General features: G+C 30.9%; 2 protein-coding genes across 3 annotated transcripts; one reads left to right on the forward strand and one right to left on the reverse strand.

The window, feature by feature from the left end:
• Nucleotides 1-6270: 6270 nt before the first annotated feature.
• Nucleotides 6271-8671, forward strand: LOC107495760 (uncharacterized). The gene is made up of 2 exons (XM_016116923.3): nucleotides 6271-6480; nucleotides 7872-8671. The coding sequence occupies exons 1-2, from the start codon at nucleotides 6304-6306 to the stop codon at nucleotides 8244-8246; spliced, it is 552 nt and encodes a 183-aa protein (XP_015972409.1). The 5' UTR covers nucleotides 6271-6303; the 3' UTR covers nucleotides 8247-8671.
• Nucleotides 8672-9263: 592 nt separating this feature from the next.
• On the reverse strand, nucleotides 9264-19905 carry LOC107495761 (kinesin-like protein KIN-4A). Of its 2 annotated transcripts, none has more exons than XM_021125570.2 (26): nucleotides 19468-19905; nucleotides 18008-18154; nucleotides 17774-17923; nucleotides 17397-17650; nucleotides 16780-16961; nucleotides 16572-16696; nucleotides 16285-16321; nucleotides 15955-16046; nucleotides 15745-15852; nucleotides 15334-15453; nucleotides 15081-15168; nucleotides 14866-14975; nucleotides 14357-14455; nucleotides 14161-14274; nucleotides 13944-14060; nucleotides 13788-13868; nucleotides 13443-13514; nucleotides 12637-12730; nucleotides 12346-12377; nucleotides 12164-12261; nucleotides 11967-12065; nucleotides 11587-11808; nucleotides 10976-11093; nucleotides 10441-10596; nucleotides 10046-10361; nucleotides 9264-9736 (listed from the first exon to the last, which is right to left on the reverse strand). In XM_021125570.2, exons 1-25 carry the CDS (start codon nucleotides 19600-19602, stop codon nucleotides 10146-10148), a joined length of 3066 nt encoding a protein of 1021 aa, XP_020981229.1. In that variant the 5' UTR covers nucleotides 19603-19905; the 3' UTR covers nucleotides 9264-9736; nucleotides 10046-10145. The 2 variants fall into 2 exon arrangements, with proteins under 2 accessions (XP_020981229.1, XP_015972410.1); XM_016116924.3 differs by having other exon boundaries at nucleotides 10931-11093; nucleotides 19468-19904.
• Nucleotides 19906-21364: the final 1459 nt, after the last annotated feature.

Raw genomic sequence — 21364 nt, forward strand, 5'->3', positions numbered from 1 at the left:
TCGGTATTGACACATTTTCTATCCAAGAGTTTTAAAATGCCAGTTGTAGAGTAAACATCAATAAGCAAATGGTAATACTTCTTGAACTTCTTTGAATTAGGGGGAAAATGTCTTTTGTAGTTGCAGGGTTGCATCCTTCAAGACACTTTGCAAAAATGCCCCATCTTTCTTAAATGAAAAAGATCCTGTGGGTAACAATGAAAGTAAAGGGAGAGAGAGTTTGGGATGTAAAAAAAATTTTTTGTGCTAAATTGTTCAAGATGTGATATTGATGATTTGAAGAAGAAATTAAGAGAAATAAAAAATTTTATTTAAAAAAAAATAATTTTTTTTTATAAAATATTTGTTAAATTATTATATTTTATATACTATGTATTCTTTATGTACTCTCACAAAAAAATTACAACGATAAACTTATATTTATTATTCATGAAAAGAATAGTCTAAATAACAATGTGACTGCTCACAAAACTAATGGACTTTTCTTTTAAAGTTAACATTTCTATTTAAATAAATAAATAAATTATTTTTTTAATGCCAATAAGACGATACATTTAAAAAAATGAGAAGAAAAGGAGTTTTTAATTATTTTCTTTACCAAAAATATCATTTACTATAATGAATAATCATTAATTATAATTTATATATTTAATTTTAATTTTTTTAAATTTTTATTTTTCTTTTAAATTTTATTTGTCCACTACATTTATATTTACGTCATTATCACTTCAATTTAAAGCAAAAAACACTCTTTTAAATTAAGCTCAATTAATGCTACACCTTTTAGATAATTTACTCCGGAAAGATGCGGATTCATGAATTAAAGAAAAAAAAAATAGAAAAGAAATAGCCATTGAGATATTTATTTACATATAAGTGTGGTTAAAATATTACGGTTAATAAGATCTGGATGGCCTGTATGAGTACAACAGCCTGCATATAACAATATGAAATATATGAAATATTTCCCAAACTAATAAAAATAAAATATAAGCTATATAAGTTTTTTTAAAAGAATATACGTGACTTTCTTAAATTTCTTTTAAAAAATAATTAACAATTTAACATAACTAATATCTTTTCACTTTAAATTTCAATTATTCATATAAAAATACAACAAAATAAAAAAATTTATGATTTATATAATTAATAAAAAATACATTAATTTTAACTTATAAAAGATATTTAAAGATTAGAAAATGTTTTAACAAAATAAGTTTAAAGAAATCAACCATCATACACCAATTGCTATTGGCAATATTTTATACGTTCAACTTAATTGGAATAATCTACCAATATGAATAAGTTTAAATATAGTCCTAATGATCACAATAATGTTATATTACGACGGAAGTTCATGTGTATCATATAATATAATATTATAAGTATAAAAATTGTAACTGCAATTTAAACTAAATTAAACTTGTAAATCTATTGAGATGGTTTATCATAGAATCTCAATCTTGTATCTCCAAAAAGTCACCAAACACATAGTGATGATTAAATAATTGTATAAAATTTTGTACACACATCAAAGTTAATTAAATCAACCAATAATATTGTCTCGGATTTATTAATTACATTTCATCTAAGAGGACTTTAGATATAAACACACAAAGAAAGAAACTTAACTTTGATGGGTCATTATATACAAGAAGCTTATAATATGTAGAGCAGACAAAAAAAAGAATTGAAGACAGAAAATAAAAAAAATAGCTTTGATGGGTTATCTAAATATAAGATAATATTAAAAATAACAGTTATTATGTTATAAGTTGAATATAAATATATATTAAAAATAAATTAAAACGCATATATATTTTATACATAAATATATTAATAACTTATTTTAACATACGAATACTATTTTTGTAAAAATAAAGGACATCCAAGATAAAACAAGATAAAGTTTTATCTTTGTAAGTGGGTTTGGATCATCTACTATATATAATAATATAAGGATATAGCAGAATCTTGTGTATACTTATATTTTCTATTTCTAAAATGTTATTTGTGTATGTATTTACTATTTACTAAAGAAACACTTTTTTACAATTTTTAAAATTTGAATCCAAATATATCTTAACTTATTATAAATTTATTAATTACACTACATATTTAATAAATAAAAAAAGTGAATTAATAAACTAATTAATGATAATGGCGCCGTCCATGGTTAGTTAATAGTTGGTGTGTTTGTGTGAGTGCCACTCCTTTTGCCGCAGCAAAGTGTTGTATGTGTGGTTGGTGATGATGAGCTGCCACATATGATTTTTTATAATTAGCCGAAAATAAAAGAAAAAATAGACCACAAATAAGAAGATAATATCTTTAAAAAAAATTGTTTTAAAATAAATGTAAAAGAGAAATGTTATGGGTAATAACTTTTGGAATTTATAGCCATCAAATAGTTATTAATGAGACTTTTAATGATGTGAGATTGATGTGAGATTTCATTTAATGGCTCACTTTTCTTTGCTGGTTACATACTGACCAGAATTTGATAAAGTTGCTAATCTCTAGACTTTTTCAATGTAAAATATATTTAACGGAGGAATAAATAGAGTTTGGTAATACATTATATTGTATAAGTGAATGAAATTATTTTTAAAACAGATCAGTTATACATCTAAATTTTATTATCATCTAAGTTTAATTAAGTAGGCCTAACATTAATAAAAACCACTTTCATTAAATATACGCACTCAATCTCCCAAACAAACAATGTTATTCTTCGCGCTTTTATTGCGGTCCCTTCTTCTCCTTCTTCTTATTCTTCTTTCAAATTCGCGCACGCAGGTTCTTCTTCCTCCTTCCTCCTCCTTTTTCTTTTTTTCCTTGATGCGGTGTCTTCTTCTTCTTTTTCTTTTTCGTTATCTTTCTTTTTTGTTATTGTCATCACCAATAACACCAACATTTTGCTAACATCTTTATTGATTCTGATGCTCTGTAGTGACATTATTAAATAATTTCAGAATTGAAAATATTATCAAAATGAAACCTTTATATAATACCAAATGAATAAAAAATTGTCCATTATATAAATTCGAATTCAAAAACACCTGCGTCTCGAATGAACTGAAAATATTATCAAAACAAAACCGTTGTATAATACCAAATGAACCGAACATGATGTTCATAAACAACTGGATTTAGCGATTGCATTCTATTCCATTCAATTCAAAATTTAATAATCCAAACTTCGTCCACTTGATTCGATTTAGAAGAAAAATCCAAATCGCTCTCATTCAACTGATTTAAACTTGAATCATTCATTGTTTTGATACACTATTGAAATTTGAAAACAAAGAAGAAATCTAAAATTTGAAAACGAAGAGCATAAATACAATGCATATCGAAATCTAAAAACAAAAAGAAAGCAAAATTTTACGTTGAAAAAAAACAAAAAAGAAAATTAGAAAAATCATAACAGAAATAAACGACTAAAAGTTTTATGTTAAAGAAGAGAAGTTCTACGTTGAGAAAGAAGAACGAAGAGAAGCTTTACGTTGAGAAAGAGAAGCTCTATGTTAAAAACGAAATTTTACGTTAAAAAGTAACAAGCACGTAAAGCAAAAACAATTTAATTGACTTGGTTAGAGAAATTACATGAATGCTTTAATCATCATAATTAAATTAATAGTGTTATGGAAAAAATTATTAACAAGATTTTCATATATCTACCAAAAAGAGAATTATCTTAACGTTAAAAATGCAAAATTATTATGTCTCTTTATCATGAAATAAGTGGTTATTATTCTCTATTTATTTATTTATTTTTTGGTTATGATTTGTTAGAAATAAGAGACTAAATTAAAGAAAGTGTTTTGTGTATTATTCAATCTGATTAAAAGTACAATATACAAGGAATATTTATAGGTGTTAAATGGATCAAAATAATAAAGATATAAAATCATACAATTAATATACAGATATATTATATAAATATAAACAATATTAATTGATCTAAATTGATTCTAACGATTCTTTAACATGATTAATCAGTTATTCTTCGTTAGGAGTTAGTGATCTTAGCCAAGTTTTGAATCAAGATGCAACACTTTAAAAGGCATTAAAATTTGTTATTAAACTAAAGTCTCAGTTGCAATAAACAATTATTCTTTTTTTTTGGTCAAATGAATTAAATAGCCTTTGGTCATAAGCATTAAAACTTTAAATTTTGACTGTTTATGAATTATTTAGTAATTTTTTTCAGCCCACAAATCGCAAAAGATAGTAAAAATAAAGTTAACGTATTACTTTAGTCTTTAACATTTCATACGTCTTATTGTAATTCTGAAAAATTTTAAATTTATTTTCATATCAGTTTTAAAAAATTTTAAATAGGTTTAATGATGTTTTACAGTTAAATTTGACATGAACAATTAACATATTTAAAAATTAATAATGTTTAATTTCAATATGTAAGTAAAATTGACCATCAATGATTATTAAAATAGAAGTTTTTTCTTTAATTATGGAACATTGATGATTGATTGATATAATTTTAAATTTTTCTAAAAATAGAAAATCAAGAAGATGAAGTGTTACAAAAAGATTTTTGTTATATTTCTCTAACACAAAAAAAAATGACTTAACAATAATGTTATTAATATTCACGTTAATATTTAAAACATTAAAGATTAAATTAAAACTATGTACAAATATTAAAAAATAATACTTAACTTTAAAAATAAAAACGCAATAACCAAACCTTTTCTTTCTTATCTGTATTAACAATGACCCAATGGCTTTATAAACCCAAATCAAAGTGATCCAATTCCAAATCACTAATTGGAACAGAAACAAAAGTGACAAAATCATAAAAAAAAGACACCAAAACAAAAATAAAATAAAAAACATTTTGACTCAGACTGTCACTCCAATAGCTCCAAAAAGTTAGTAAAAAAAAAACGCACATTAAGTATCAATCAATTAGTCAAATAATTAAACCAATTTGAGTTGGTCGCGTGGTTAGCTCACTCATCCGCTTAAGCAAGTGTCGGAAGTTCAAATCCTGCCGCGACGGATTAATCTTTAACTTATCGTGTTGAGGAATACCGTTTGAATAAACAAAAAAAATTAGTCAAATAATTAACTCATTCATTTACTTAATCAAGTGTGGTTGGGAGTTCAAATCCCAACACCAGTCATATATCCGTTATATACTTATATCACACCACTTCCTGGGGTTTAGCTAATTTAATAATTTGATAGGGGATGATGATTTTTTTTTTTTTGGAAATTTTTGGCCACATTATTTTTTACTATGGGCCACACAATAATGGCCTTTTACTCAATATTCAAAGAAAAAAAGCCCATACTAACCAAACTTGACAAGGTGCATTTTGTTGGATAGTGGTGGGGACTTGGGAGAATAAAAACGGAGCATGCAAATGAAAGAAACAGAACTTGCTAGAAATCTATAATACTCACTCCCATGTAGTGTGTGAGTGAGTTGTGTGGGTGTGTAATACATAGGTGTATAGATGTAATGCCTAGGATTGGGGTTGTCCAATCCACTTGACCAAAAAAAAAAAAGAAATCTAGAATACTCTATAAACTTCAAACACTTATTCATTTACTCAAACACTAATTTATTATTTCTTTCAATAGTTCCATTCAAATCCAGTCAATAATAAAATTTATTATATTAAATGTTCCTTTTTTTTATTAAATTTAAATTCCATAAAATACTATCAATTGATGAGAATTCCATATCTAGAAAATTCTCTTCCTTTAGCCATTATCAACTTTGACAACTTTTATGGTAATGAATCTCCAGCCTTTTTATTTTTTCTGGTAATGAATGCTCAGCCATTTTTAATTCTGTAGAGTTTAATTTTAATCCTTATTAGTCAATCAATTAAATATGAGAGAATATATTTTTATCTAATTTAATGAGTTATTAGTTTGAGTCAAATTTATTCATTAATAAAAAAAATATTTTATACTAATATTTTTATAGATTTAACACATACGTATCTTAAAGATATAAATTAAAATTATTAAAATTAATTTTTATTTGTTATTTTAATAAATAAAAAAACAAATACATTAAACATTTGAAATAAATTCTATTTTTATTTGAAAAAATTTATTGAATCACTAGAATTAAAAAAATGTAAACTTTGAATTTTTTTTATTTATAGAAAGAGAGTTAAACACATCTAATACATATAATTACACATTATTACGTAATTTTGTTAATATAGTTGCATAAATAAAATACTTTATATTGGTTTATTATTTCAAAATAAAAGTTGCAAAGAACACAAAGATTAGAGAGTGTGGAGAAGGCGAATGGGAAGATCGTCAGATATGGACGCCGAGATGACGGAGGTGGCGCCGTCTGCGGCGGAGGCGCCGCCGCTAGGGGCGGTTCCGTCGAGCTCCGGCGAAAACGACTCCGTACGCGACTTACTCACATTGGCTCGCCAATTCATCAATCAAGGAAAACCTTCCCAAGCTCTCCAAGCTGTAATCTTTTTTCATTTCTCTCTTTCAATTTTATTTTATTCTTTCAATTCTATTAAATCAACTATGTTTATCTTCATTCCAATCGTTAATTTGCATAAAGTTTTCTTTTTTGTTATAACTTCACTGGAATCGTAGCTTTTTCTTTTCTTTGTACAATTTTGGTCACTTGTGAAGTTTTGTTTATTTGTTTATTTTAATTTTTTTTTATATATGCGAGGTTTGAATTAATTCAATACTGTTTTGTGCAATGGTATATAGAGCATGCTTACCTTGCTGAGTAAACTAGCCGAATCAGTTGTGTATGTTGGATAAATCAAATTATATATGAACATTGTTTTGGGATGATTACCATAACTAGTTTAGAATTTACCAAATGAGTAACTTTTTATTTGTTGGTTTTGTTTATTGATTACATCTGCATGGTGGATTTCAAAATATGATTCTGGGGTTGGTGACTTTTTTATGATCAAACTCCCTTAAGATGCTTTGAAGACTTACTGGGGAATTTTGCTTAACTCATTGCAAATGTTTACTACACTGTTCTTACTTTCTACATGGACAATCTAGCTACTTGTTTTTGGAAAGCAGAATAATTTTATCATACATTCGGACTGTTTAGAATTTAGAACACCCCTGTTTTGGAGTTTTTAAATGATGGAATGGAAATGGGAGACTATCATTTAAAATTTTCCATTATTGAATTTCTATGTACATTTTACAAGTGATGATAGAGCATCCGAAAAATCTTCCGACTAGGTGAAGTAAACCGTAAATCGAAACTATGTTTTGGTAATCTTAAAAAGCAATCAATTATAACTTTGTATTCATTTAGTGATTAGGAGAATGCTTACGGTGATGAGATAAGAGGATAAATCATTTCACACTTTTAAAGTCCTCCTAATTTTAGGATTTCAAATATACGAACAAAGGAAGCACAACCTAGGCATGCTGTGTGTAAACATGACTTCATACTTTTCAGGAAGAAAAATCAATAAGCCTTGGCATCAGTAAAATGAATATTTTTTCTTTTCATGTTTTTGGTGTTTATTCAACAAGTGGCTCTTGGTTGGAGGTTTTTGTATCCAACTATGCGTACATGATACGTTGTAGGAGATCATAGCCTGAATTTTCACCAACGCATCGTGGCAGCAGGCAGGAGAGACTTTTATTTTTTTATTCTAATGTTTTGAGAACCCTGACAATCAAGTGATTCAGTATTAACTATTCATTCAGTTACTCCACGGAGTTGATGATCTTTTTTCTTCTCTGATAAATGAGGAGATAATATATTTCAATGTGTTATGTGTGAAGCTTTAATCATGTTTGTAGACAGATACTAAAATATTTGGCCATTCTTTTGGTGGCTGATGTGTTTTTTTTTTTAAACGCAGGTAATTGTAGCAATGAAATCCAAAGGTGGGGATGAAGCTGTATTTCAGTCCTTGCATCGTGCTCGTGAGGTGTATAGAAGTAGACTTCAAGACAATGCTGCTGTTGACCAGCTAGCTTCTTTGTTTGCTGAGTGCGCCATTGCCGAAGCTCAGCCTGTAATAATTGAACCATCTGCAACTAACACCCTTGTCCCTTCAATTGCCAGCCCGTCAATTTCTTCTGATGCTCATGGGACGTCCATACTGGCTGAAACCGGCAGGATGCAAGTAGTATTGGATGCGGTTTCAGATGGAAGCAGCTTCATCTGTTTGAAGTGTGGGGGCCTTGTTAGTAATCATCGTAAAGATGAGCACTATGCATACTGGTGCTCTTAACCCCAATGCTTTGTGTAGAGCGAGCCGAAATCATGCTTGTTGATGCTTTTCTATGCATTTTCAAGATCAAGTTTTCTAATATCTTGGAAGTGAAGCTTTGAATGCCTTATACTTGGTCTTTGAAACATTCATGTCAATGTTATAGTAAAGTTTACATTAGCAAACTTTTTTCTCTTTGAAGAATTTAATGCTGTAAAACCATAGTGGTTCTGTAGTTCAGTAGTTGAGTCACCAATACAGAAAATTTTCTGAGTATAAGACTTGGTGTGATTGATGTCCATTTGGACTCTAAATGCTACATTTGAGCCTCAAGAGTACATTGTTCTCTCCTATGTTTACTCTTTTTTGCGGATTTTTTGTATGTAATGATGATGAGTTGTAAGATAAGGGAGATAAATGATTTAGCTCTTGTCATTTTGTCATAATTCTTTCTTCTTTAGGGGTTTCCATTATTATGCTCCATTTTCGGGCATGCTTTCAGTACCATTAATCTTGCTTTATTAAATTGGGTTGACACAATGGTAGAACCTTGATTCTTTGTTGTATTGAATTACAACTATGATTATTATTTTTTTGGGGTTCTTTTTGCAACATGGCAATGGATACCGTGGGAACAATTAAACAGCAAAATACAACTATTAAATTGTTGCTTGGGAAATGTTGTGATTATTTTATCTTGTACATTGAGTTGGTGCATATTTGTTCACTATAAATTGGAGTGAAACTTATTTTATGTGGATTTTAAGACCCATATTAATTGTAAAAAAATATGTATCAACTTAGCGTATGAGACACAAATAAGTATAAACATTACATATTCTCTTTTCTCTTTTTTTCTTTTTTTGACATCTTGCTTGCTTAAAATACAAAATGAAAGTGAAAATGTCCCCCAACACCAAGTTGATTGACTGGTAGCCAAACCCAATTTCTTTTCAGTGTCTTATATTAGAAATGATTTAAAATAAAAGGAATGGTAAGATGGAAACAATAACAAGTCCAAATAGAGAAGATGTGGACTAAAATTAAAATCCCTTTCAATATAGTAACTAATGTTCTTTACACACAAAAAACCTTATAGACAAGAAAAATAATACACAGAAGAATTTTCCCTCTGTTGGTACATGACAAAGCAATGCTACAGTACTTATATCAACAAAAATCAATGTGACCCAAACATGACAAGACCACAAAAACTTACAGTAAGGTATTAAAAAAGACCCTTAATAATACATATTTCCACTAGAAAAAAAGAATATTTCCTTTTTTGTTCCCCACTAGTATTGATATGGACAGACTCAGACTATTCTCCAATGCTTATAAAGCAAACAACTATCTCCTATGCTTCAATTATTAGGGTAGCTGTTTGGCAACATTGCAGCACACCTCACACAATGCTCCAAATGCATCAACTATGGAAACTTTCCAGTATTGCACAGTATTAACAAAGACTGATAGCAGTATATATAATGTCAGCAACCATTTATACTACACTGCAGCAAGAAACAAGAATGTCAGATCAGATCAATGCATCTTATAAAAGAAATTGGTTGGAAAACAGTAACTGAGCAATAATTAGATGAGAAGATATTAGAGAATATAATTTCTAAAGCATTTCTGAAGTATAATGTGTACTTTCAGAGAATAAAAAATGCACATTGTAACCTTTGATGAAAAACAAAGGGCATCATCTTAAAGTAAACCCTGCACCTTAGAGGAGGCACTCATTTTGAAATCTTGTGTAGCAGAAGTGATTGCTTAAAGTAAGAATAATATACATGATAAATAGTCATTACCCGCACCTAGTTTTATGTTCTTTCCAATGCCTTGTGTCCAGAATTATTCATGTAGAAAAAAACAGATGAATACTGAGCCACACCAAACGGCTGATCAAAGAGAGGATCACTTCCTATGTTGCAAGGCGCGGGGACGTGGCTTTGCTCTCATGATCGTCTCATCACTATGTCGTATCAATTCGGAAAGTCTCCATGGCTTCTGCCACTTCCACTTAAATTGTAATAGCCACTGATGATGGCTTCTTTTCCACCTCCATAGCTTGCCAGATGCTTGTCCTGCCATTGCCAATTTTTTCATTGGCAACTGCCCGATTGGTACCATCTGCATCGAAAGAAAATCTCACATACTTGGTCTTATAAAAATATATTTGCTAGTTTCACATGAATGCAGAACAAATTACCCTTTTACTCTCATCTATAAAAGCTGCTGATTGCCTCACTTGGCCATTAACAATGCCTGGTGTATATTTTCGCTGTTTCTGAGCTTGCACGGAATCTGGAGACAATGGTCCCGTGTCTTCATCAGCATTATGCTTCAATGAATTTGGAGAGTTTCCCTGTTATATCAAGTGATGAAATTAACAACTAAAATTACAGTGATGACAGTAGTATTATGGCCTGTGCCTTAAACGGTTTGAATTATTTGCTTCAAGTTTGGTTTACTTGCTATGCTAGTACGAACAGTTTATGTTTGAAAAAGAAAACCATTGAGATGTATGATAAGTATTTTGTATTTTTGACACATTATGCCCAAGAAACCGAGGTGGTATGCCATCGTTAATTTCTTCTAAATATAATGAGTTAATTTTTGCTGAAAGCTTTACAGTTATGTATTTTATTTTCAAAATCTTCGTTGATTTTTCCTTGAATAATAGGCAGACAAGATCTTACAGAAGGTGGTGCTTCCAATGTTGTTGCAACGGCATGCTCCCTCACCTTTAGCTCCTTCTCAACTTCCTTCCTCTTGATCTCACTTTGCCGTAATAGACCAACAAGTTCTTTGATTTGATCTTTCATTTCCTTGATCTCAATGTCCTTCTCCCATAGTTGGCACCTGCAATCATCGTCTCGTACGTTAAATTTAAATAATAGTACAAGCGAGCCAACATAAGCCACTCAACAAAATACAAATGCTATATACTCATTTAACGTGATTTGAGATTCAAATTATTGCAATCAATTATCATATTAATGTCAAGCCATTTGTTAAAGGAAACTTTTAAAACCTAAAAGGCACCTTCCCTCTCTGTATGTGGATATTGCATTGAAAATAATGATAGAATTATCAAGATATAGAAGCCAGACTTATACGTGTAAAGGACACCAAATCATGTCAATGGCCTTCTGTAGTTCTATTTCAATGAGTTCATTTCATCCTTTATAGAAAAGTAGAAAATATGATCCATTATTGTTCTAAAATTTACAAGAATTACCAAACTTCCTGGTTCCTGTAAGTGAGTGTTTTTTTTTGTTGAATTGGGTCAGATTTGCAAATTTGAAATAGATCAAGAGAAAGATAGAAAGTGATTAAGGATTAAAAAGTGCACCTAGCATCCGCAACAGAATTAAACATATATTGAAGCAGATTCTTGGCTTCTCCCATTGAGCGTAACTGGTTCCAGCGTCCACGACTAGTGAAAGCCCGTTCTCGTTCTTCTGCCTCAGAAAGTTGAGAAGCCATTGCCACAAGTGAATTAGAGGATATGCTCAGCATGCTCTCGAGTGAAGCTATTCTGGCCATTCTTGCATTTGGTGGCATGGACAACACTCTGAGAAATATGGCAAGTGTTAAAAAGACACTGAGCAGAGAGAGCTATCCTTTTAGATTCCATGTGTTTATTATTTGAAAGAGAGAATATTTTCAAGATGTAAAGAGGTAAAAAACTAACAAATATAATTATTATATTTATTTAAAAACAAGGAATACCTAGCAAATCCATTCTTCCCTCTTGGAGGACTGAGACCTTTTGCAGCAAACTCATTTACTTGCTTCAGCAAGGATAACTCTTCTGCAAGGGCAGCTCGCCTGAGGATTAGATCCAAATTAAGAATCAGAAAAAGAATCAATGACAACAATACAAATCAATTAGTACGAAAAGTAATTAGGGAACATAAGTTACATACACTTCGCTTTGCTTCTCATACTCAAAACGAACTTCATGCTCTTTTACCATGACTTCTAGCTCGTGATCAAGCCACCGTTGTAAGGACTTCTCATTACTCTGTAAATGATGAAAACATACTTATTTAAGATTTAAGCTAGCATGGATGGTAAGCAAATCCAAGAGAGTGAGAAAGTATGCTACCTGCCCATTCGTTCCATTTCCATTCATTGTAACTGGAAGATGAAAGAGAATAAGAATATTAATAAAATGAAAGAGAGGATCCATCTACTTAAACTCCCATGTTATTCACTAAAAGACAGTTTCCTATACTTAAGCCATTTTAAAAGAAAATCCTTTTTCAACTGATCTATTAAAGTTAAGCCTGATTGTATCATGCCTCAAACCAGATGACATGCCAGTTAATAAATACGAGCATCGTCTGTCTCAGTAGCCTACAAAGTTAACGTTATTGTTCGCCACAACAAATCATACCTGAAGTATCTCGGCTGGAAGATTTGCGAGCTTCCAACAATTCCTTTAATCGCTTGGTTGCCATTGCAGCTTCTTCAGTCTTTCTTTGCAGAACCTAAGGAAACATTTAGTTATTAGATTTAGTAACTTATTATGATAAGTATCAGTCAAGAATCAAGATAACCACAAATATCATCAAGAAAATAGGTGTTTCTATAACCATCTTATTTATTCAATTTATATTGGTCAAAGAAGAATTTATTCTATTCTAAGAATTATGCATATTGCATAGCAAAATGAAAAGCAGATGGGAGCACAACATGTTGAATATCACAGCATAAAAAGTGTTCTATTTGTGTATATTTGACATATTTTGGAGGAAGTCATAGTTTACTTTTACACACACGTCAATGTCAATCACCCAAGAATACCTAGAAATTTGGATAATGAAGGTATAACATGTATTCAATCTTGATTAATATTTTGCACATAGCCATACGCCTAAACCCTGGTGCTTCAATTTACAATGCACCGTTGCTTTAATTAACAGAATTAACTACATGCAACAAAAATGTATATATGACTTGCCCAGATTATTTACCACTAAATTGAAACATATCATCATATAGATTTCATTCTTTAAGAAGTATTTTTCCTATATTTTTAAGTACAGGTGTTGCATATAAAAGGTGAAACAGTAAATGCACATAAAGCCACCATCACCACCACAAAATCTTCAATCTTAATATATTTATCTCTAGTGTAAACTAAAAAGTCCAAGTTAAAAATTATATAAAAACTATCATCTAACAACTAGGAACCCTCACCAGTTTTTGGCGCTGATTTAATGCTTGCAGCTTGTGCCTTTCAAACTCGTTTTTCCTTCCCTCCTTCCTTAACTGTTTCACAAAACATATAACCAATAAAGTCCATAGAGAATAATGCAGTGCAGCCAGGTAAATCATGTTGGAAAGTGTTAGATTGATCATGATCAGCTATCATACTAGCACAAGACACAAGTCCAGCTAAACATGACCATCTCTGTATACTAATTCTACCTATTGAATATGAGTTGTTAGAAAGCTTTGAAGAAGCAGATAGTTTGTACCCTAAATTAAGTATTAACTCGTGCTTATAACAAAATCATGAAAAAATGAGGAAGCTTGACATACTTGCAGAAGTTCTTTCTCTCTAGAAGCTTTCCATTGCCGAAACTGTTCTGATTCTTGTTTCATCCTTTGTTGCAATTGAACCTGCAACATTATTCAGGTTACAGCAGACAAAAGTACATGATCTCAATTATGTATTTGCAAAGTACAGAAATCAACCTTTTGGGCCTTTATAGATTGTATTTCATCTTGCAGTCGCTTTGCTGCTTCGTCACTTTTTTGCTTTTGTTTCAGAAGCTGGACCTGGCTCTCTTGTTTCTTCTTCAAATCCAGGATCTGAATTCATATATTTTGAAAGATTCTACCACTGTCAAATTGTTGTAACCAAAATCATACAACTGTAAAACAAATTCAAATGAAAAACTGGACTCCTCACCTGAGACTCAAGGGCTTTCAGCTTTTGTGCATGGATATCCTCTGATTTATGTGTTTGTCCATCAGAATTAGCAGCAAGATTTTCAACCTCAGCCAAAAGTCGATCCCTCTCTCGCTGCATTTATAAATCAGATGCATACATGAATATGAATTTTCTGCATGAGTAAAATTAACTTTGCACATAACTTCTATCAAACCTGCACAGCTCTCTTTTCATCCTCCAGCTCCATTATCTTCCTTCCAAAGTGTTGCTTGAGAGTTTCAGCATCAGATATCCCAAAAAGCTTCATCTCAGACTGTACAGACATCAATCCCATTAAGTAAGGTAATAAAATAAGCGAGAGAAAGAATATGGTAGTCTCTTCTGTAATTATTCGATGATGAAGTTGGGAAAAGACCAGTCAGCTACTGCTTTTATTATTTTAATTTGATTTTGGCAGCTTGTTAATGAAGAAATCCTTGGAATGAAAAATCTAACTATTTGAAATCAGAAGATAAGGGATCAAACCCAAGAAGTGAAGCAGTAGACTATCATTTTCTAAGCTAAAAGCAGAAAACACCATCAACCATCAAAAACAAAATTTCTGACTGTAGGGTTATCAAATCATAGAACACAAGTTACATAATGGTTCTATTGATTTGAATGCTATCCTCTAATGCATAATATGTCATAGATATGGGTTTAATTATATGTAATTATAACAACCTCTTTCTGCTCCAAGCGTTTATTCAATTCATGTAACTCTCTATCCATACTGTTTTGCAGTAATGTATGCTCCCACTCTTTTGCTACTTCTTCAATTTCCCTTGAATCCCCTGTAAAACTGGCACTGTTAACCAAGGATCATGGCATTCTAATCGAATATTTAATATTAGCCTTATCAAACAACTTACTAAATTCAGGCCAACGACAAGTCTTACCTGTTGTTTCACTCATTGGATAATCAGGAGCTGTGATAGGTAAGGCCCTCTTAAGCCCATCAGTCTTCACGTTGCATGTGCTGTCATCCTGGAAAGGAAATTTAATACTTAAATGCATAGCCTCACAGAATGGCTGTTGTAATGGAAACTAATCCATATAGTGGAATGCAAATACCAAGATATGTCTAGGTATTAAATTGTTAAAAAGTTGTTAAGTCAAACAAGAATATCAACTATGGAATCAGAGGCATACATAAGCATCTTTTTCACAGTGATCTATAACACTAACAGGGCTTCGAGTACGGTATTCATGAAGTTCACGGCAGAGATCCTCATTTGCTGCTTCAAGCCAAGCAATCCTTTCCTTCAGGACCTAAATAAACAGTTATAAAATGATTACATATTAATTACAAAAACATAAACCATATCAACACGTGTACTTTGAGTAAATCAAATTATTTAGTAGTGTCTATGAAAGAGGTCCAGCTACGATGAAGGCTGGGATACTTTCTGTCTAACAAAAAAGGTAACGTTGATTGATGCCCATCTGTTTACCATAAGTCATTTCATTAATGTTATCACTGACCTATTATAGGAAATATATTAAACGTAATGCAGAATTTAACACATTTCCAAAGATTCAAGCTACCAGAAACCAAACTACCTGAACTTCCTCAGAAGAGCCACCAGAGCGAGCACAAAGTTCTGCTTGCAAATACTCTAACTGTTGTCGCATTTTTAGCATCTCACTGGACATGGGATCTCTGTTCACCTAAGGAAGAATAAAAATATAAAATTAAATGTATGCAATATATATTGAAAACGAAGAATCGAAGAGATATGACATGGAACATAAATTTATGCAGATACTTACAACAGGCTTATTTTGGATATTGCGTGCACGATTTGCATACTTCAAAGTGTTGAGGGTTTCCTCGGCATTAATATCTGCGGGACTTATGCAAGCTGGAAAAGAAACAGAAACATATTTTATTGCAGCGAATATATGTACATTGGAAACGAGCATGCAATACAACAATGTAATACTCATCATCAATCTTAGAAGAAAAAAAATTGTGAAGAAGAATAGTAACATGAGATCCATGAAGAAGCTTTTCATTTTTGGTTGAAGCTTATCTTGTGAAAGCCAATGATGGGAGATTAAAAAAATCGACTAGGATACATGCAAGAATAACTGAGTTACCTATCATAACAGTCCTGCTGTTACCACCAAGTGAATCCTGCAAAATCATTTAGCTTTATCTATAAATACACAACTTCTAGAAAAGAAAATTTATGTCAAAGATCAAAGAAAGAAAATAATAACATTAGCGAATTTGGTTACTTCTATTTCTTATTTTTGTTGTCATTCATTCAAACACGGTGATATTTTCAGTGGGGAAAATACATCCTTCTTAAACTGACTTAATAGTAAGTATATTTCAACATCATTAGAGTATACTACGAGAAGGTACACTTAGAGATATAAACCTGCAAAAGCCTAGTAAGTTTACTGTCCCTATAAGGAACATGAGCTCCTTCTTTTCTCTTCTTTTCATCACCAAGCGCACTAATTACATTACCCAGTGCCAGAAGTCCTTTATTTATGTGAACTCCTGTATGAAAGAGAAAATTAATAGGAATATATAATGGTGAAAATAATATTTACTAGCACAAATTAAAAAAGCCATCATCTAACCTTCCTTAAAACGCAAGCCATCAGATCCTGTTCGTTTAGCTCGTTCTGATCCAGCAAGATCCACTAAGTGTAACTTGGCACAAAGATACTCTTCATTCATGGTATCATTTGCGCCGATCTCGCTGGAACTATTGAGCTTCCGCATTTGCTCTAGTGTGATGGTGAAGATGGCATGTGAACGACTAGTTGGCCACATAATAATAGAAGAATAAGTAATAAACAAGAACTCAAGCATAAATTACAGCAGTTAATAATGATGCCAACAAGTAAATTCAGGAAGATTCATTGCGGGGAAAAAAGATTATTTGTAGTATAAACATATTTCCTCCCATAACAAATTGAAACTTTAAGTACAACACTGGCTTTAAAATTTAAAAGAAAATAACTCGAAGCTTAGTCTGGTTTTTAAGTCTGTAAATCATCAGTGATTTAGCAATAATTGAAATCCATTATACACCATATCTTCCTTAGTTCTTGTTTTAAAATTTATATTTCACATTAAACAGCTCATACTTTGATATGCAAAATTAGTTTATGAATCTAAAAGTGAAATAAAAATACCACATGAATAAGCACAGATTCATGCAGTCTGATAAGAAGGAAAATGCATTAGTTACCTGGATTGGTTGTTCATATTTGTGCTCCCGGTTGCTCTACTCAATGATCCTTGTTCTAGGCAAGCAGCCATTTCTTTCAGTGTTGTAACGCTGACTTCAGTAGATCCTGCCAGGGTAATGACACCATTTGATGTTTCACGAATTTGAATTGGTGGTTTCCCAGGAACGTTTACTTTCCCAGCATGTCCATTTGCAGTTTCTGGTTTGTTCAAAAAGGATGGATCCAGCAAGTCTCTTACTTCTTCTTTAAGAATCTATTTACAGATAAAGGTTGTTAGATGTATAATCTTAATCAATTCACAAGTAATAATCTATTAGTTTCAGGCATTAAAGAAGAACTAAACTTTCAAAACCATGGCTATAAGCTATCGACACACCTCAATAAAGGAAACATGCAACTGAAATTCGCTTTGATGCTTTAAAATCTCGATTTTGTCAAACAAGACACTCATAACTTGGGGTATTATTCCTCCTTGGTAATCATCTTTATAGCCAGTGCCCATGGTATATGTTTTCCCAGAACCTGTCTGCAATGGAGTAAAAATATCATGTGCTAGAGAGAAGTATGTGCAGTGCGTGCAACTTCTGTCCCATTTAGCAGTTAACTATACCTGACCATAGGCAAGAACAGTTGCATTATATCCTTGGAACAAACCATCAACAAGGGAAGCAACACATTCACCGAACATAGCAGATGAAGGAGAACCAGTGCTCCCATAGACATGATCAAATGTAAAGGAATGGGAACCAATTTGCACCTGCATTCATTTGCAATTAGCATAAGACATAACCCCATTTTTCAGCTACTCAAGGCAACTAATACAGTCTGCAATTTTAGATGAAGGTGTCCAAAGACTTAAATTTCAAGTCCTATGTTTTTTTTTTTTTTTTTTGGTGTACATTTAAAGTATTTTTAATACTTTTTCAATTAGATGTAGAATGAATATGCAGAGTAAATTATTACTTTAACTTATTATTTCAGGGGGAAATCAGCTGATATATTCTTATCAAATACAAAATAGTGAAATTTTGACATAAATAGGAGAGGAAAATCATTCATGAAAAGCAAGTGAACTATAGTCCAAAGAGTTGCTTTCATTTACAAGGACCTGTTTGTCATTTACCGAGTGTTTGGAATCTCTTTTGTTCAATTGGAATCAAAAGGAAGAGAAGAAGGAAACAAGGAGTTCATTTCATTTATAATTCAGTTCATCTATTGAAATGATTTTAGTTCAAAGGATTTAATTCATTTTAAAATACAAATCACCTTGCGTATAAGATTTTGGTGGTTGGTAATTCTACCTCTTAAAACTTCATAAATCATTTCATTTTCATTTTCATTTTCAATCATTCCAAAAATTTCCAACATCAAACACATACCATTACAGCAAATTACATCCCATAGACCCCTACCAGACAAAAACCAAAAAGACAAAAACGCAGCCACACAACACAAAAATCAAACATTTTCCCCCAAAAATTACATCACAACTATCAGACCAACAGAGCCGTTCCACCACACAATCAAATTCCTAAAGTCCAACTCCAAACCAAGAAATTGCATAAAAAGTCAAATATCTCAATCAAGCAAAGCATCATCATCAGAATTCAGATCGCAAAAATATTATTTTAAATAAAAAAGGAAACAAATTCCAAATCCTACTTTCTACTACGCAAGCAAATGTCGGATCCAGATCTTCACCTAAATTCACCAAATCCACACACTGTATCATCCCTAAACAGTAGAACATCAATGAATCAACCCAAAACCAAATCATTTTCACATGTTAACAACAAAACAATGGCTTCAACTTTCAAATTGCAGCTGCTGCATCATTAATCTCCATCCGTTATTCATTATCCATACCGTCCCGGAGTTATCAGCAATCAAAGTAACAGAAAAAAAAAAAGAAAGAAAGAAAAATCGCATTGTAACAACCGCAGTCGGAAAGTTAGTTACAACCGTATTACCGGTATTATTGTAACCGCCAACTGTAACTGAATTTCAGAAAGAAGAAGAAAAAGAAAGAGTATAATCTCGGAAGCATTGTTGAGATTTGATGAGGAGAACCTGAGGCTTGCCAGGGACGACGGTGACGCAGTCCTTGCAACCTTGGAGCTTCTCGTCGGCGATGAGCGGTCTAACGTGGACCGCTACTTTGACGCAACAATCTTCACCTGTTGCTGCTGCTGTTGCTGCTTCCATGGCTGGAAGCTCAATCACGCGCACAGCACGCGCGCACAAAAGAGTCTTGGTGTTATGGAATCGCAGCTAAAAAGACACACAGTGTGATATAGAATGCAGTAAGAGAAGAAAAAAGAAAATAAGATGCTGAAGGTGCAGAAGAAAATTCAATCGGTTCCTTGGAGTAGTGTTGTCAATGTGTGGTGGAGAGAGAGAGAGAGAGATGCAGTAAGTGGTGATGGTTTCTAGTTTCTAGAACTTCTACTGCCACAGAAGAAGAAGAAGAAGGAGAGAGAGAGAGAGAGGTGGAAAAAGGTGATATAACTAATAAGTGTTTAGCTGCTATAACTAGTTTTAATGGTTTTGTTTTTTTCTTTTCTTTTATTAAACACAAAGGTTTAGGCTGAGAAAAATTAAAATTTATCTCAACTACTCAACTGGTACATGTCCTTCTAAGTTTTTCTTTTCTTTCTTTCTTTCTTTCTTTCTGAGAATAAGCTACTGTTTTCAATATTAAAAGAAAAAAGTTAAAAACTTATGTGTAGTTGCCTTCACATGAAGTTGATAACTAAGAGTGAATTTCACGTGAAATCGAATGTACTTAAATTTTTATCCAAAAAAATGGAAATAGTGATGGTTTTTATTATAGAAAACATAAATTAATTCTATATTTATAAAAAAATGAGTGAATTTCATAAAAGTATCCAAAATAATATCAAATCTAATTCTCATTTTTTGAATATTTTGAGTTATTCTGTCAAAATATTTCAATCTTTAATATGTATTAAATTAATTTATATCTTTCATAATTAAAATTGTTTATATTTAAATAATATTATTATTTGACTTTTTTTTATTCACTATTTATGTCATCTCAATAGAAAAGAGAGAATGAGAATGTATATAATTTTTTAAAAAATTTATAACATAATCAAACATTTATAAATGGTAAACTAATAATATTCGGTAAAAAAAAAGTAAAAATTGATTAGTGTTGACTTAAATGAAATATATAAAGAAAATGTTTGTTACTAAATATTTGTAAAAAAAATTATAAGAAAATCTAATCTATAGTAATAATAGAAAAAAAACAAACTACATCGAATCGAATAAATTGTTTAATTGGTGGAAGATTCTATATTCTCTGTAAAGTATAAAATTCTTGCTTCATATTAAAATATCCATTTCAGAGAAAAAAAAATAGCATAAAGTGAAAACTCCATAGTCCATAGACCATAGTGGTGAGGACAAGATGAAAGAGAGGGACGGTTTTGGAAAGAAAAAATTTCAAAATTAGTAAAATTTATTAACTTTAACTAATATTTTTAATTATAAATTTAATTTTTTAATTTAATAATTTAATAATATATTTTATTTTTTATTTTTAAATATTAATTATTAATGTCCGCAAAAAAAATAAAAACAGAAATACTTTAATAATACACATTTGTATTTATTGCTTAAATAATTATTTAAATATATAAATTTGTGACTTAATAAATATATAAAATATTTTACTTTATATTATTACTATATTTAAACTAAACTAATAAATTAATAAGTCTTACAAAAAATTGTTAAATCATAGCAATAATAATCATAAGAAAAGAAATTAAGATTCCTTCGTATGAAATTTTTGTATGTTGTAAAATACATTAAAATCATGTGAAATCACTTAAGTCATCGACTTTGTAAATTCAATATTTTGCTTATAAAATTACCTAAAACAATTTATACCGTTAAACAAAAATCTATAAATCAGTTTACATCAAAATTTTCATAT

Source organism: Arachis duranensis, chromosome 6, assembly GCF_000817695.3.
Source record: "Arachis duranensis cultivar V14167 chromosome 6, aradu.V14167.gnm2.J7QH, whole genome shotgun sequence".
Taxonomy (NCBI): Eukaryota; Viridiplantae; Streptophyta; class Magnoliopsida; order Fabales; family Fabaceae; genus Arachis; species Arachis duranensis.